The sequence below is a fragment of the Sminthopsis crassicaudata genome, chromosome 1 (genome assembly GCF_048593235.1).
Source record: "Sminthopsis crassicaudata isolate SCR6 chromosome 1, ASM4859323v1, whole genome shotgun sequence".
Taxonomy (NCBI): Eukaryota; Metazoa; Chordata; class Mammalia; order Dasyuromorphia; family Dasyuridae; genus Sminthopsis; species Sminthopsis crassicaudata.
The window spans coordinates 35,162,702-35,177,571 of NC_133617.1; the positions used below are offsets into that span (position 1 = coordinate 35,162,702).

The 14,870-nt window shown below is 59.5% G+C and overlaps 1 protein-coding gene across 1 annotated transcript in view; it reads right to left on the minus strand.

Moving 5' to 3' along the window:
* Window positions 1-14,870, minus strand: part of NCOR2 (nuclear receptor corepressor 2) — a 208,674-nt gene that overhangs the window by 70,293 nt on the left and 123,511 nt on the right. Inside the window, 2 exon segments of the mRNA XM_074299344.1 lie at window positions 1-12; window positions 14,360-14,422. The exon segment at window positions 1-12 is cut by the window's left edge and continues 131 nt beyond it. Of these exon segments, the coding sequence (XP_074155445.1) occupies window positions 1-12; window positions 14,360-14,422 (75 nt within the window).

Here is a 14,870-nt window from a genome sequence, read left to right on the forward strand (position 1 = left end):
GTTCCAGGAGACCTGTGGCAGAGAGCAGAGGCAGAAGGTAAAGTTTTGCCCTGAGGGGAAGCCCGACGGGAGCTCCGGGGTCAGATAAGCCAGACAGAGGGAGTGAGGAAGGGTTGGGACCTGCCCCGTGTCATGCAGGCTTGTGAGGAGGATGCCCAAGGAGGAACGCCGGTCCCTGGCCAACTCCCTCACTGCAGGAACCCCAGAAAGGTGAGGTCATTTAGGGCTTCAGACTTGGAACCGCTAGTTCACCTCCCTGATGGGACTGAGAAGGCCCAGAGAACTGGGCTGATCCGAGTCTTGTGATTAGGGATCATAGAGTGGGTCGGAAGGGCCTTCCGCCCTCCTCCTATGGAGAGATAGGGAAACTGAGGCCCAGAGAGGGAGGGGCCAAGTCCAGGGCAGAGAAGAAGGGGCAGCTCTAAGTCTCCCTCATCCTGCTCCGGCTCCAGGGCCGGGCCCCCCGCACAAGTTTCACACGCTGACCCTTGGGCCCCTCCCAATTCCTGGCTAACCTCGCACAGGCCCCGGGGCAGCGGGAAGCCAGCCGCCCTGACCTGGACACAGCATTCCCAGCTGCATGGAGGGGCCATGTGACAGGGCCTTGTATCCAGTCCCCCACAGGCCTGGGAAGGGGGTGAGAGGAGCAGGGCAAGGCTGGGGCCAGGACTTCCCCCACACACTGTCTGGACACACCTACGCATGCGGCCCCTGGGACCAGCAGCCTCCACCCCAGCCAGACAGGCCTGGGGTTTTTTAAGGTCCATCAGGGTCCATGCCTGGGGTGGGGGTTGGGATCGCCCTAGAGGGGTCTGATGAGCCCCAGGACTGCTCCTCCTCCCCCCACTTTCTGTATCCTTCTGCCGGCAGGACGCTCTCTCTGGGGGCATCCAAAGTGGCCCCGATGGCCCCAGCACCTGGGCTACAGAGGAGACACGTGACGCAGGGAAAGGCCCCGGGACCAGAGCTCCAGAGGGGGAAGGAGAAGCCATCCCGTCCAATCTCTCTCCTGTGACAGATGAGGAGGGAGGGAAGGGGCAGAAGGTGCCCCCGGAAGCCAGTGTTGGGGGGCTCTATCAGCAAAGGTTTCCTGGAGGACTTGAAGGCTCACAAGGTTAAGGAAGGAGGGGGACCTCTCCAGCAAGCAGACAGGGCTCCCAGAGGAGCCCTTGGCTTGTCCGGGGGCTGCCGGTAGAGTGTAAGCTTCTCAAGGGCAGGAATCACTTCCGCTTTTTGTCTCTCCATCCTCGGCATCCGTGCCTGGCCTGTGGGACACTTAGAATGCCCGCGGGATTGGCTGGCAGGTATGGGGCACGTCCCGGGGTGGACGCTCCTTCTATCTATGAAGACCAGCATCTTTCCCCTCACTTCCAGTGTCTAGTGTTCCCAGGGGGCTCCAAGAGTCTACTTGGCCAGCCCAGGCTACCCAGCTGGCACGAGCCCAGGCCTGCCCCCGTGCCAGTCCGCGCCACCGCACTGCCCCCCAAGGGGTGAAATCATGCAGGCGAGGCTTCGCAAGCCTCCAAGGGCTAGCCGCATTCTGGCCGTGGCCACCACCGCCGGTGGAGGGGGGGAGGACGCCCAGGGGTCACGGAAAGAGCCGCCCTCTCGGCAGGTGTGCCAGCGGAACCTTCAATGCACCATCCGCGCCACAGGGCAGCGAGCGGGCCGGCCCTGCCCCCACCCCAGGCCACACCGGCCACACACGCTGGCTCTCCAGTCGAACCCACATCCCGTTCGGCAGCAATGTCAACAACACGTCCTCCTCTCGCCGGGCTGGAGGGTCCCCCGAGGGCCTATTTTCTAGGCCCGGGTTCAAGCCTCTCCTCTCTCTCCTCGAGGACAAAGCCCGGGCTGACCAGGAAGGCTTTCTTCCAGACCTCAGCCCATCTGCCCAACACACACACGCACACAGAACAGACGTGTATATTTATATCTCTGTGCTCCCAGGCAGCTTGACCTTGGATATCCCAAGCCTCGAGTCCGAGCCAGAGCGGCCGGGCCACTTCTGAGTGGTGGAGGGGAGGGGGCCGAGGCAGGGTCCCTGAACCCCGCTATCCCCCCGGGGCCGAGGAGCCCAGAATTAGACCTTATATAAATACATGAAACAATCTCCCAGCTAGCCTGATTTGAGGGTGAATAGGCTAAAGGATTTGGAGCAAAGCCATATCCATATCCGTGTGTGTGTGTGTGTGTGTGTGTGTGTGTGTGTGTGTGAGAGAGAGAGGGAGGGAGGGAGGGAGGGAGGGAGGGAGACAGGAGGGAAAAGGGAGGGAGACAGAGGGAGTGGGAAAGGAGAGAGAGTCAGACAGAGACAGAGAGAGAGAGGAGATGGTGGGAGGGAGGGAGGGAGACAGACACACACAGAGATCTGAGAGAGGGTCAGGGAGGGGAAAGAGACAGACACAGGGATGGGCTGGGGCCGGCACGGGCCGGGGAAAGGCCCTCCCCAACAGCCCCCCTCTCCCTGGCCACAGCCAGGTGAGACTCAGCAAGGTGAGGGGCTGGGGAGTGAGCTCCCCCCACCAGGAAGACTTCACCAGCCACATGGTCAGGTGTCCCAAGGACAGGCCGGGGGGGGGGGGGAGTGGAAAGGATCCGGTGTCTCCAGGCCCCTTGACCTTTCCTGCCTAGCCCGGGGCTCAGCTGCCATTTGTCCAGGAGGACGGCTGGTTAGGAACATTCCCTTTTCAAACCCTGAGCCTGAGGCAGGTGGCGGGTGGGCAGGAGGCCCCACGGGGACGGCATGACAGGCTGCACCCCAAGGTGTGTGGCTAAGTGTCAGGCCGGCACCTTAATTCACTCCGCCTCCCAACAGCTGAGGGTTCGGTGGGGGGAGGGGGCGGGTCAGCTGCCCCTCTCTGACCGCATGCTGAAGGGGCAGTTAGGACATTTGAGGCCCCATGCCATTAACTAGCTGTGTGAGCCCAGCGAGCTGCTTAACCTCTCTGGGCATCAATTCCCCCATCTGAAAAAAACTAGGGAAGGGGTGGACTGGCGGGCTCAAGTGCGGATGGCTGATGCTCCCCATGGAGCCACAGGTCCCCAGCCCAGGTCTGGCTGAGCCCAGATTTGCTCCGAATCCTGTCCTTGGGGCACCCCCGGGCGGCACAAAGAGGCATCCGGAGAGGGGGCAATCTCGCTCACGGGGTGACCCTAACATCCCTCCTCAGAGCTGGCTCTGTCCATGGCGGCCCGGCCTCTGTCCCGCTGCCTTCTAAACAATGAGACCTGGCCCAAGGTCAATGACCACCCCCCGTGGACTGCTGTCACCCAGTGCCCCCGGAGCAGAGGTCACAGGGACCGAGCTGCCCTGGCTCCCTGCACCCCCGCAGAGGTGGCGGGCAGAGCCAGGTGCCCGTCTCTCTGACTCCCCACAACAGGGCCGCCTTGTTTCCCAAGCACAGATGGCCCTCCCCCTTCCAGGGGAGATCCAGTTTGTACAGCCAGGAAAGGGAGGGCTCGGATCACACACTGTTACCAGAGCTTCTGCCCAGAACGATCAGACTCTCATCTCTGCCTCCCGAAAAGAGGCAGCAATCTCCCCACACACCTGCTTTCCACCAACTGTAATCAGCGGGCAATCTGCCCACCCCCAGGCCCTGTTCCCGTCCCTGTCGGCAGTAATTGGGGGGGGCCGTTTGTCAACAGCATCACCACCCAGGGGCACCAGGGGCTCTCCAGCAGAGTGCCACCCACGAAAGCAGCACAGCAGGTCCCGGCCCCCGGCCCCCCAGCTCTTCCCGGGCAACAGTTTGCCCAGTACCGTCCGAGGCTGGGAACAAGGGAACGGGGGGGGGGAGGGGACGACCCTCCACAGACGCACCTAAGATACTCGTCCTGGATGTCTCCAAATAAACCTAGCCTCCCCCCCTCCCCTGCTGCAAGGATACTCACATTCTCTTATCCGCGATTCCCCTTCTGCTAAGTTTTCCCGAAACATACGGCACACGGGGAGCAAAAGGAGTAAGAGACGCAATAACAAGGACCCGCTGAGATGCGGCGGGCGGCGGCGGCGGCTTCTGTCTGAGACGGGGGCTCGGACTTCACTGCTCTCACATCCTTTCCGCTCCTCCTGTTTGCCTTCGCTTGGAGCCGCCAAAGGAAGGAGGGGTTGGAGAAGGGGGGAGGAGGAAGAGGGAGGAGGGAAGAGGGAGGAGGAAAGCAGCCCAGCTCTGGGCTCCTTTCAGCTCTGCCCTCCCACCTCCCAAGAACTGCCAAGGAGGGGGGGTGAGGGGGACGGGCAGCCAGCCGGCGGCCTGAAGCTTGTGACAGGGTCACGGGCAAGAGCGTCCTTGCACTCTGGCGTCTCCGGGGCCCCCCGGAGCTCCTCGCCCAGCCTGTCACTTCTGACAGGGGCGCGGGGCGGCCGCGGTGCCGCTGCGGCTTCTCCCGCTCCACGGCTCCCGGAGAAAGGCCTCCCTCCCCGGCCGGGGCAGGCGGTTCTCCCCCCGTGCCAGCTGCGGGATGGGGCTCGCCGCCGGGGGGGTCCCTCACAGGCGCGGCCGCAGGCACCTTCCCCGCTTCCCCCCCAAAGGCAACGGCATCAACAACAGCCACAAAAACCCTAAGTTATGGGGGGGGGGGAATAAAAGGCAGATGGAGCCGACTGCGGAGAGCTCTGGCCCGCTCTGCCAGCTGGGGCCGGCTCGCTTAGGAGGGAGCCCCAGTAATGAGCCCTAATCTTTTCCTCTGGGTGACCCAGGACTCATCTCGTCTGAATGTGACCTCTAGACAGTGTTACTAACAGCCAGTGTGGCACAAGCCCAGGTTGACGAGGGGCGGGCCAACTTGGCCTTCCCTCCCTCCCTCCCCCTCCCGCTTCCTATGTCAGCAGCAGGGGCAGCGCAGGCTCACAGGCTTTCCACAAAGGCAGATTTTCCAGGCCCCCTCCCGCCGCCCGCCCCCGCCGCTCTGGGCTCGGAGGAAGGATTTCCTTCCTCGGCACTGAGACCGTTCAGGACGCGAGGAGAGGCACCCTGGGCCCCGGGCTCCCTTTCTAGGTCTCTCCTCAGCCCCTGCAGATGAGGAAGCTAATAACGATAATCACGGCCACGTATTTTAATTTTCTATCTGAGTCTCAACCTGGATTTGGATCCTGGCTCTGCTAATTAATGCGTGTGTGACCTCGGACAAGTTCCAGCCTGTCTGCCTCTGTAAAACCAGGGGATAAAACAAGGTTCCTTTCAGCGCTCTAAAATCTACCGCCCCATTTTACAGGTGAGAAAACTGAGGCTGACCACCTGAAGCTAACGGGGTGACTCGGTCGCCCATTCTGTGAAAGCGGAGCCCAGCCGGGCAGAGGCTGCCGCAAAGGGGCAGAAGGCCTCGGCCAACCCCTTCTCTGTCTAGTCCCCCCGGGTGCTGGCATCAGAGGTGACAACCAAGGCAACCACCACACCCCCGGCGGGCGAGGGCTTACAAATGCCCATGAAAAGCAGAGGGCACAAATGCAAAGGGAGGGGATAGCCCGCCAGCTGGAAGGGGGCCGGACAGTCCAGAAAAGACTTCACAAAGGAACAGAGGCCCGAAGGTCTACGGGAATCGGGGCAGGAGCTGGCCTGGGGAGGTGGCGAGGGCAGCATCTCTCCCTGCCTGTCCGTGGGGAGGGGGCGATCTCACCCACTAGGCACGACCTCCGCCACCCGGGGGATTGGGGGGCTCCTGGAAGGGCTTCCCCAAACAGTCCTTAAGGATCACAGGAACCCTCTCGCTCCACTCCCTGGCACGGGCTGGAGGCCGGCTCCCAGCAACCTCTTTCCGGTTCCTTTTTCCACGGAAGAAGTCCTGAGCCCGTCTCCACCTGCCCGGGGTTCTCCCGACCCCTTCCCTCCCCCACAGCTGTTTCTGCCCCAGGAGCAGAGAGCAGCCCCAGAAGTGCTGGGGGTGGGGGTGGGGGTGAAAGGTAAGCGCACAGAACTCTAACCTGAACTTTGATCAGCCTCTGAATGGACCAGGTCACCCCGGTGTCTCCTCCTCCTGCTTAACCCTCTGACTGCCTGGTTCCAGCTGTTCCCCTTCCCCCTTCAGGGGGGCTTGGGAGCTGGGGGGGGGGGGGGCAGAAGCTAAGCAAGTGACGAACAGCAGACCCAGGGGAGTCAGAGTTGAGGCCGTCTTGAGCAGATGAGAAAGTGCCCAAGGTCACCAAGGTAGACGGGGAGGATGGAGCGGGCCGGGCGAACGAGGGCCGCCTCCCGACCTCCGCCATCAATCAGGGCTCTCCGTCTGCCCTTGGCCAGCCTTGACTAGCCGGGGCACTGGGTTCCCAGCTAGAGAAGGGAATCTTTGGGAATACCCTGGGGGGAGGGAGGCCCACCATGGTCAGACCTGGCTTACCTCTCACCCCATCCCACGCTCCCTGTGGATCCTCTGGCAACAGCAGTGGGCTTTGGGGAATTGGAGTGTCCCTGTCTCACCCCACCTTGGATTCCTGGATCACAAACTTGCAGCCTTCGAGGCCTTACGACTGAACCCCTATATTTTACAGATAAGGAAACTGAGGCAGGAAAAGGGAGTCATTTCCTCAAGGTCGTCAAGCAGCTGGGGAGAGCCTATCAGAGGCGCGGGTCTTTCAGACTCCAAGCTCGGAGAAAAAAAGTTTCATTTAGAAAAATCAAATCGATTTCTCTGACGCTGCGGAAGCCGAGGAACGGCAGCCTCGCAATGGGATGGAGCAGGCAGGAATTGCATTGGGCAGGAAATGTCTCAGACCACCAGTCTGCAGGTAAAGAGCTCTCCTGGGGAAGGGTGGGCGCCCGGGGGGACTGCGCCAGGGCCCACGGGGCCGGAGCCAAGGCAGGGAGGCCTTCTGAGAGCTCGGATTTCAGACTCTTCAAGCAGGGAGCTCTCTGGGGCGGTGGGGGGGAGGGGGGAGGGGGCTCTGGCTTCTAACTCCACAGTTCCCGCTGTCACACAGGGAAACCTCCCCCAGATTTTCTCATATGGCCCACCCCCCACCCCAAGCCGAGCACACAGCTCTTCTTAAAGCCTCCTCGGAGAGGCCCAGGAGCTCAGAAAGGTACCTCCAATACAACCATTCCAGGTGCTCGGGCCAGGGGAGGATCCTGGGAGCCCAGAGACTGCCTCTGCCCCTCCCCCCGGCTTACACACGAGGCTCCCAGCGGGCCGCTGACCTGCTCAGGGCCCCAAAGCTAGGAAGTATTTGGGGCAGGATTGGACCCCCAGCCCTGTGGACTCCGCAGCTGCCACACTGGGGGTCGGTGTGCATTTCCCCATTGAGAAAACTCCATCTAAGAGCTCAAGTGACCTCAAAGATCCTGCCCAGTTCTGAAGGCCTCAGTTTCCTCCTCTGTTAAAATGAGCTAACCCCAAGGGCTCTTCCTGCTTTAAATCTAGAACCACTTCGCCTGAAGGGACCCCCGCAAACCACCACGCTGCTGGAGTGGGGGAGGCTCCACCCCGATAAAACCCCAGGGCAGAAAGAACCCAAACAATCATTTCCAGGCATTTGGCCTGGCAGAGAGCACTGAGATGCTGGGGGGGAGGCTGCCTCCAGAGGGCTGAAGGCCTGTAACTGCCTACTGTGTGCCATGCCCTAGGGAAACAAAGAAAGGCAAAGGCACCCTCCCTGCCCTCAGAGAGCTCCCAGCCTAGTCCTAGCTGCTAGGGGGGAACAGCAGCTTTGAGCTGGGCCAGAGGCTTCCAGTTCACTTTCCGTTGAGAACACCCTGGGCCTCTCTGATTCTTCACCTCTTGGCAGAACAGGAAGAGCTCTGGAAAGGGATACAGAGGGGCCGGGTTCAAATCCTGCCTCTGACACCTCCTATCCTCCGGACCAAGTCATTGCTCTGTCTGGGCTCTGGATTCCTCATTCTCAAACCAGGCAGCTGGACTTGATGGCCCCTTCCAGCTCTCCTGGCACTCAGAGAGCACCCCAGGGGGCTCCTGCCTGGCCCAAGGGGGCCAGCCCGGTGTTTATTTCACTTCTCTGGGGCAGGAGAAAAAGCTCCTACATTCCTGGCCTTGGTGACCAGGCCAAGCGTTGTGAAGAGCAGGTGGCCGTTATACATGGGGGCTGTAGCTGGGACCTGAGGCTGTCCCAGGAGGCCCCGAGGAGTCCCAGGCCATGCTGGTTCCCCTTTCCTGGTTCCATCACCTGGCTGGGGGTGGGGCAGAGAGGCTGGGTACAACTCATCTCTTCTAAGTCTCACAACAACCTGGGAGGTGAGGGCTACGACGCACCCTTTTTACAGATGAGGAAACTGAATTCAGGTCTTCCTGACTGCAGGCTTGGGGCTCTACCCATGGAGAGCAGGATCCAAGATTCATGGGAGGAAATCAAGACCCACAAGGTCTGAATTCAAACCCAGCACATTTTCACCTTACACCTTACACAGCACTTCCACCTTAGAGAAATCCTATAGCCAGGTGGCCCCACGGGGTGCTCGGGGATCATGTGGCCTCCGGCCATTCTAGTCCAAGAGGTCTGGGCAGGAGGACTCACTGGGTAACCCTCTCGGGGCCACGCCATCAGAGCCAGCCTGCCCAAGATCAGCCCCTCTCTCCCCTTCTCCTCCCCACCCGTGCTGTGTGCAGGCTGAACCCTCAAGGCCGGCCGTTGCTGCTGCCTGGGAGGGAGGGAGGCTATGGGGCCTGGCTCCCAGATGTGTCCCAGGCTGACCATGGAACCTTTAAAGAGGGAGAGAGAGAGAGAGACCAAGGGTGGGGGAGAGGGGCAGCCATACACCTGTTCCCGCCAAAGGCTCCCGTACAGGGGCACCCCAACCCCGTGGTGAGTTAGGCCCGGGGGCTGGCTAAGCAATGCAGGCTTGTCCTGCTGGTGCCCCTCCCCACCGCATCCAGGGACACGGGCACACGGCGTTTCCTCCTGGAGAGCTGGGGCCGGGCTTCTCGCAGCTTCATGGCCTCGCCCACACGACGCACCGCCCGATGCTCACTGAGCCAGCCTGGCGTCCGCACTCTTCGTCAGGACATTGGACACGGCGATGTCTCCCTCCTCGGTGGGGCCGCCGGCTCACTCAGCGCTTTGCCAGAGGAGGGGGGAGCCCCCGAGGGCAGCCACTGACTTCGACTTTATCTTGTCTGATTGCTGCTGAAACCTCCGGGCTGCGTCTCCCCATCGGGGCTGAGCTCCTTCTCTGTCCGCCCCTCGCCCCCCCGGTGCAGGATCAGCAGGTGGACGGGGGACGTGCTCTGGGGGGCCTTTTCCTAGGGAGCAGTTTGTTCCCAAATGCTTTCTCCATGCATTCTAGCTGGGTCTATCAGAGTGCTCGGCAAACAGTTGACGGTTAATAAATGCGCACTGACCAAACTAACAGTCACTTTATTCTTTCAATCTGAGCTCTCAGGGCCATAGAAAACGCATACTACATTTTCTTTCTTTGCTCTTTTTTCTTCCTCCTTCCTTTCTTCCCAGTGTCTAGCAAGATGCCTGACGCCAAGTAGTACTTATAAACGCCAGAGCTACAAGCTGCTGTGTTCTTCAGGATCATCCCTTCATGAGGTCCTGTTTTCTCTCTCTTAGGGATGTGTGTGTGTGTGTGTGTGTGAGAGAGAGAGACAGAGAGAGAAAGACAAAGAGACAGAGAGAGAGACAGAGAGAGAAGGAAAGAGACAGAGAGACACAGAGAGACACACATAGAGAGAGACACAGAGAAAGACAGAGACAAAGAGAGACAGAGAGAAGGAAAGAGACAGAGGAGAGAGAGAGACAGAGACAGAGAGAGAGAGAGAGAGACAGAGAGACAGACAGAGAGACAGAGACAGAGAGAGAGAGAGAGACAGAGAGACAGAGAGACAGAGACAGAGAGAGAGAGAGAGACAGAGAGACAGACAGAGAGACAGAGACAGAGAGACAGACAGACAGAGAGACAGAGAGAGATAGAGAGACAGAGAGACAGAGACAGAGAGAGAGAGATCTGGACCAGGGTTTGATTCCAAACCAACCAGTCAATCAATCCAGCCCAGCCTTGCGGTGAGCGGCAGCCCGAGTGCCCCGGGCACACCTGTGGGCAGACCTCCTCCTCCCTGCCCCTTGCGGAGCGTGCACATCTTCACAAAGGCTGACACCAAGCTGGATCCAAAAGGTGAGAGCACTGCTACAAAGCTCAGGCCAAATCACCTAATGTGATCAAAAGCCCCAGAAATGGCTCCGGGCTAATCCCCTGCTTTGAACGTTGCGGGTCCTGGCCGCCGTCCAGCAGCGTGGAGCTCGGGGCTGAGCGGGGATCCAGGCCTCCCGGGTGCTCTCTGGGTTTTGAGGAGTGAGAGAGAAGGGGGAGGGCCGGGCCGGAGGCCGGCGAGGGCTCCCCGACAGGGGGACGTGATCCGCATCCTAGCCGCACCTGCATCCCGCCGCTGGCAGTCACATGCTGATCAGCAGGCGCCCTACCCCGTAATTGTCCCAATTGCTGTAATTCACAGCAGACGAGCACATCGGGGTTTATTGCAGTATTAAAAATGTCACCGATCAGGGACGCCGCGCTCCTGCCAGCCCCTCGCCAGCTCCCTCTAACATCAGGGGACTTCTCGCTGTCATCTTCTCGGGCCCCCATCACTGCTGTTCAGTGGGATCGGAGGCCGCACGCCCCCGGTGAGCTGCAGCCAGACTCTGGGGACGGGACCCGATTTCGGCAACGTGGAGCGGCTCATCTCAGCCCCTGGTGACTCATCCCCTCCCTGTAGAGAACCGTGTCCTCCCACCTCATCTACTCCAACACCGCCCCCTCCGCCACCCAGCTTTCTGCAAAAGGGCTGCGGGCCAGCACCTTCCTGAAGCGGGCCGAGTGCCGCCGGGCCTTGCTCCCTCCCCACCGGGACCCAGGGGAGGCGCGCTGGAGGCTCTGAAAGGAAGCGGAGGCCGGGCCTGGCAGGCTTCCCCCAGGAAGGGCCCGAGTCGAGCCAGCGGCTGCCCAGGTAGCCTGTCTGGTTTCCATTGTGACTCAGCCAAAGCCAAGAGCAGGAGAACATTAGCGGTAAAAGGGCAGCGGATGGCGGAGGGCGGGGGCGGGGAGGAGAGGGCCGGCGGGTGGTGAGGAGACAGGGAGACAGAAAAACAACAAGAAACAAAGGGAGAAACACTGGGGCAGAGAGGTGGGGGGGGGAGATGGAGGGGCAGAGATGGAGGGCAGAGATGGAGGGGCAGAGATGGAGGGCAGAGATAAAGGGCAGAGAGGGAGGGCAGAGATAGAGGGCAGAGAGATGGAGGGGCACTGAGACAGATAAGAAGATACATTCTGAGCAGGAGAGCGCTGCACAGTCATAGAGGTTGGAGAGCCAGAGAACAAGGGAGCAGCACATGGCCCCAGGTCTCCTGGAAACATGAAGATAAGCAGACGCCATCCTTCTCTCTCTCTCTCTCTCTCTCTCTCTCTCTCTCTCTCTCTCTCTCTCTCTCTTTCTCTCTCTCTCTGTCTCTCTCTCTCTCTCTCTGTCTCTCTCTCTCCTCTGTCTCTGTCTCTGTCTCTCTGTCTCTGTCTCTGTCTCTCTGTCTCTGTCTCTGTCTCTCTCTGTCTCTCTCTCCTCTGTCTCTGTGTCTGTCTCTCTGTCTCTCTCTTTGTCTGTCTCTCTCTCTCTCTCCTCTGTCTCTGTCTCTCTCTCTCTGTGTCTCTCTCTCTGTCTGTCTCTGTCTCTCTCTCTGTGTCTCTCTCTCTCTCTCTCTGTCTCTCTCTCTCTCTGTCTGTCTCTGTCTCTCTCTCTGTCTCTCTGTCTCTCTGTCTCTCTCTCTCTCTCTCTCTCTCTCTGTCTGTCTCTGTGTCTCTCTCTCTCTCTCTCTCTGTCTCTCTCTCTCCTCTGTCTCTGTCTCTGTCTCTCTGTCTCTCTCTCTGTCTGTCTCTCTCTCTCTCTCCTCTGTCTCTGTCTCTCTCTCTCTGTGTCTCTCTCTCTGTCTCTCTCTCTCTGTCTGTCTCTGTCTCTCTCTCTGTGTCTCTCTCTCTCTGTGTCTGTCTCTCTCTGTCTCTCTCTCTCTCTCTCTCTCTCTGTCTCTGTGTCTCTCTGTCTGTCTCTGCCTCTCTCTCTCTCTCTCTCTCTCTCTCTCTCTCTCTCTCTCTTTTCTCTCTCTCTGTCTCTCTCTTTTCTCTCTCTCTCTCTCTCTGTCTCTCTCTCTCTCTCTCTGTCTCTCTCTTTTCTCTCTCTCTCTCTCTCTCTGTCTCTCTGTCTCTCTCTCTCTCTCTGTCTCTCTCTCTCTCTGTCTCTGTGTCTCTCTGTCTCTGTGTCTCTCTGTGTCTCTCTGTCTCTCTCTGTCTCTCTCTCTCTCTCTCTCTCTCTCTCTCTCTCTCTCTCTCTCTCTCTCTCTGTCTCTGTGTCTCTCTGTCTCTGTCTGTCTCTCTGTCTCTGTCTCTCTCTCATTTCTGGGCCGGCTACCAGAAGTCGCCATTGACCAGACTAGACATCCCAGAGCCAGCAGGAGGCAGGAGAATGGTCAGAAGCAGAGCTGTGGCAGACTCCCAGCCCCTAAGGTTGTCTCTCTCGGGGGGAGGCGTGGGCAGCCGAGGGGAGCCTTGCTCGCCTTTTGCCCCTATTCTCCCACGGTAGAAGGTCCCTGGGAGGGGGAGAGGCGGGAGGAGAGACCACTTCAGGGAAGGTTCTGAGACCCTCTCCTAGTTCTTCCACCCACACCAAGGAAAAGGAAGCTCCTTCAAAGCAGGGACAGCTTCTCCTTTTCATCAGTTTCTCAAACGCTCGGCCTCCGGCGGCCAGGCCTGCGACTGAGAGTCTACCGACTCAACAACCGTGCCCCAGTCCTGCTGGAAGCGGAATGCTGTCAGAAATATTCCCAGGGCTGCAACACACCACGTGTATTTGACAAACGACCAATCCACAAGCATTTATTAAGTGCCTATGGTGTGCTAAGCATTATGAGGGGGAGGGAGAGGGAAAGAGAGACCCCTGCCCTCAGGGTGCTTAAATTTTCCTGGGAAAGATAACCTGAGCTAGTGACATATATAGTGATAAACTCAAACAAATGGGTGGGCAGGGAAGGAACGTCCCAGCTTCTCTGGAGACTGTGGCAGGCCTCGTGTGGAAGGCGGTGCTTGAGCTGAGCTCTGGAGGAAGCCCGAGACCCTGAGAGGAAAGGGGAGCAGGGAAGGCCCTGGACCCGATTTAGCTGAACCTCAGAAGGCAGGAAGAGGAGCAACATCTGAGCCAGAAGGGCAAGTCGAGGCCGAGTTGGGAAGAACTTTAGAGGCCAAACAGGGGCCTCCGTGGCGCCAGGCCCTGAGCGTTCCACAAGGTTCCCTCCACTTGTTGCCACACCCAAGATGACGGCTCACCTCTACCAAAACAGGCCCTCCACAGCAGCCCCCAAGGCCCTGACCGGCCCTCTCCCCGCGGCACAGCTGCTGTTCCCCCGACAGCAGGCCTGTCCAACACCACGACACTCCCACTGCAGCTCACTCTGCAGCACTACAAGTGTTTCCCAACAACGCTCCGAGTGCTTCCTCACGAACCACAAACAACTGCCCCCTACTGAAAAACAGGATCGCTCTCTAAGGCTTCCCTGCCAAAGGCCACGAGGAAGCCTCCCAGGCCTCCGCTTCTGCGCTGTCTCTCAGCAACATCTCAGAGGAAGCCCAGCTCCCCTCACAACAGCACAAGGAAACTCTCCAGCACCTGCTACTACATGGGGCGGAGGCCCAGGATGAGGAACGAACGTCCCCAAATGTCCAGGAGACACCACCTAGCTCGGGGAGCGCCTCAAAGAGCTTCCAGGCCCCATCTCTCCCAGCCGCAGCCCTGGACATCTCTCAGGTCCCAACCAACTAGGCCAGGAGCCTTCCCACCGCCTGTCTTGCCCCCGGGGCTGGCTCAGTCACCAAACAGCAGCTCCCTGGATCGTCCACAATAGGAGCGGACATGCACGTGTCCTTCAGCATCCCGAGTGTGACGTCCAAGGCAAGGAGGGCAGCTTTTCAGAGGGGGTCTCGTCTCTTCCTCACATTGCAGACCTCCGCAGCCTGGCTCTTGGCCTCGGGGGCCAGCGGGCCCAAGCGCTCTCTCATTTTATGGCCAAGGGGTTGAGGACCAGAAAAGAAGAGGAGTGACTGCCCACGGTCACACAGGAAGTGGCCCCAGGATCTCCAGGACCACATCAACACTCTATGCGCTGGACCACTCATCTATGGAGCAGACGGGGACGTTTTGCTCCCATGTTTCAAAAAGCCAAATGACAGGACACAAAGAGGCTTGTCCACAGCCTCCCAGTGAGGGAGAGAGACTATGTTTTAGGCCAAGGGGAGCCGAGGCCCTGGGCTCCTGATCGGGGTCTCTCGTAGCTACACCAAGACCCTTACAATCTCTATGTCCACGTGCCCCAAGGCTCTTCCTGGTGGGGTCTAGGGGGGAAACAGGGCGGGGTGAACAAAACAGAATCAATCACCTTTTTTAGCAGTATCCATCTCTTCCTCGGTCCAGCGAGAACTCTCATTCATTTCCAAGGAAGCTGGCAAAAAAAACAAACGCAATTAGGAAGTGGGCGGGATGAGGGAGGGAGAGGGGGCAAAAAAAAAGGGGGATCAGAGGGATCTTTTTATCTTCCTATGCAACCAGGGAGAGGAGAGCGACTCAGGCATCTCTTCTGGAGGAGGCAGTTCTAAGAACAGTTTTAGTGCTGGACTCCTTAGTCAGGAAGACCTGGGTCCAAGCCCTCCTTGGACACTTACTGGCTGTGTGAGCCTGGGTAAGCTGGTCAATCTCTCTGGACCTCAACATCCTCATCTGGAAAATGGGCAAGATTCCTGTAGGCCCTCCCCCCTCTGGGGGTGGCTGTGATACAGAGTGCCCTAGAGAGGTCAGGTACGATACTGCTACCATGAGCTTCCCTCTATCCAGAGGGGAGGAGCAGAGTCTGTCCCAGAGCCGCTTCCCCGCCGCCGTGGCGCACACACCCA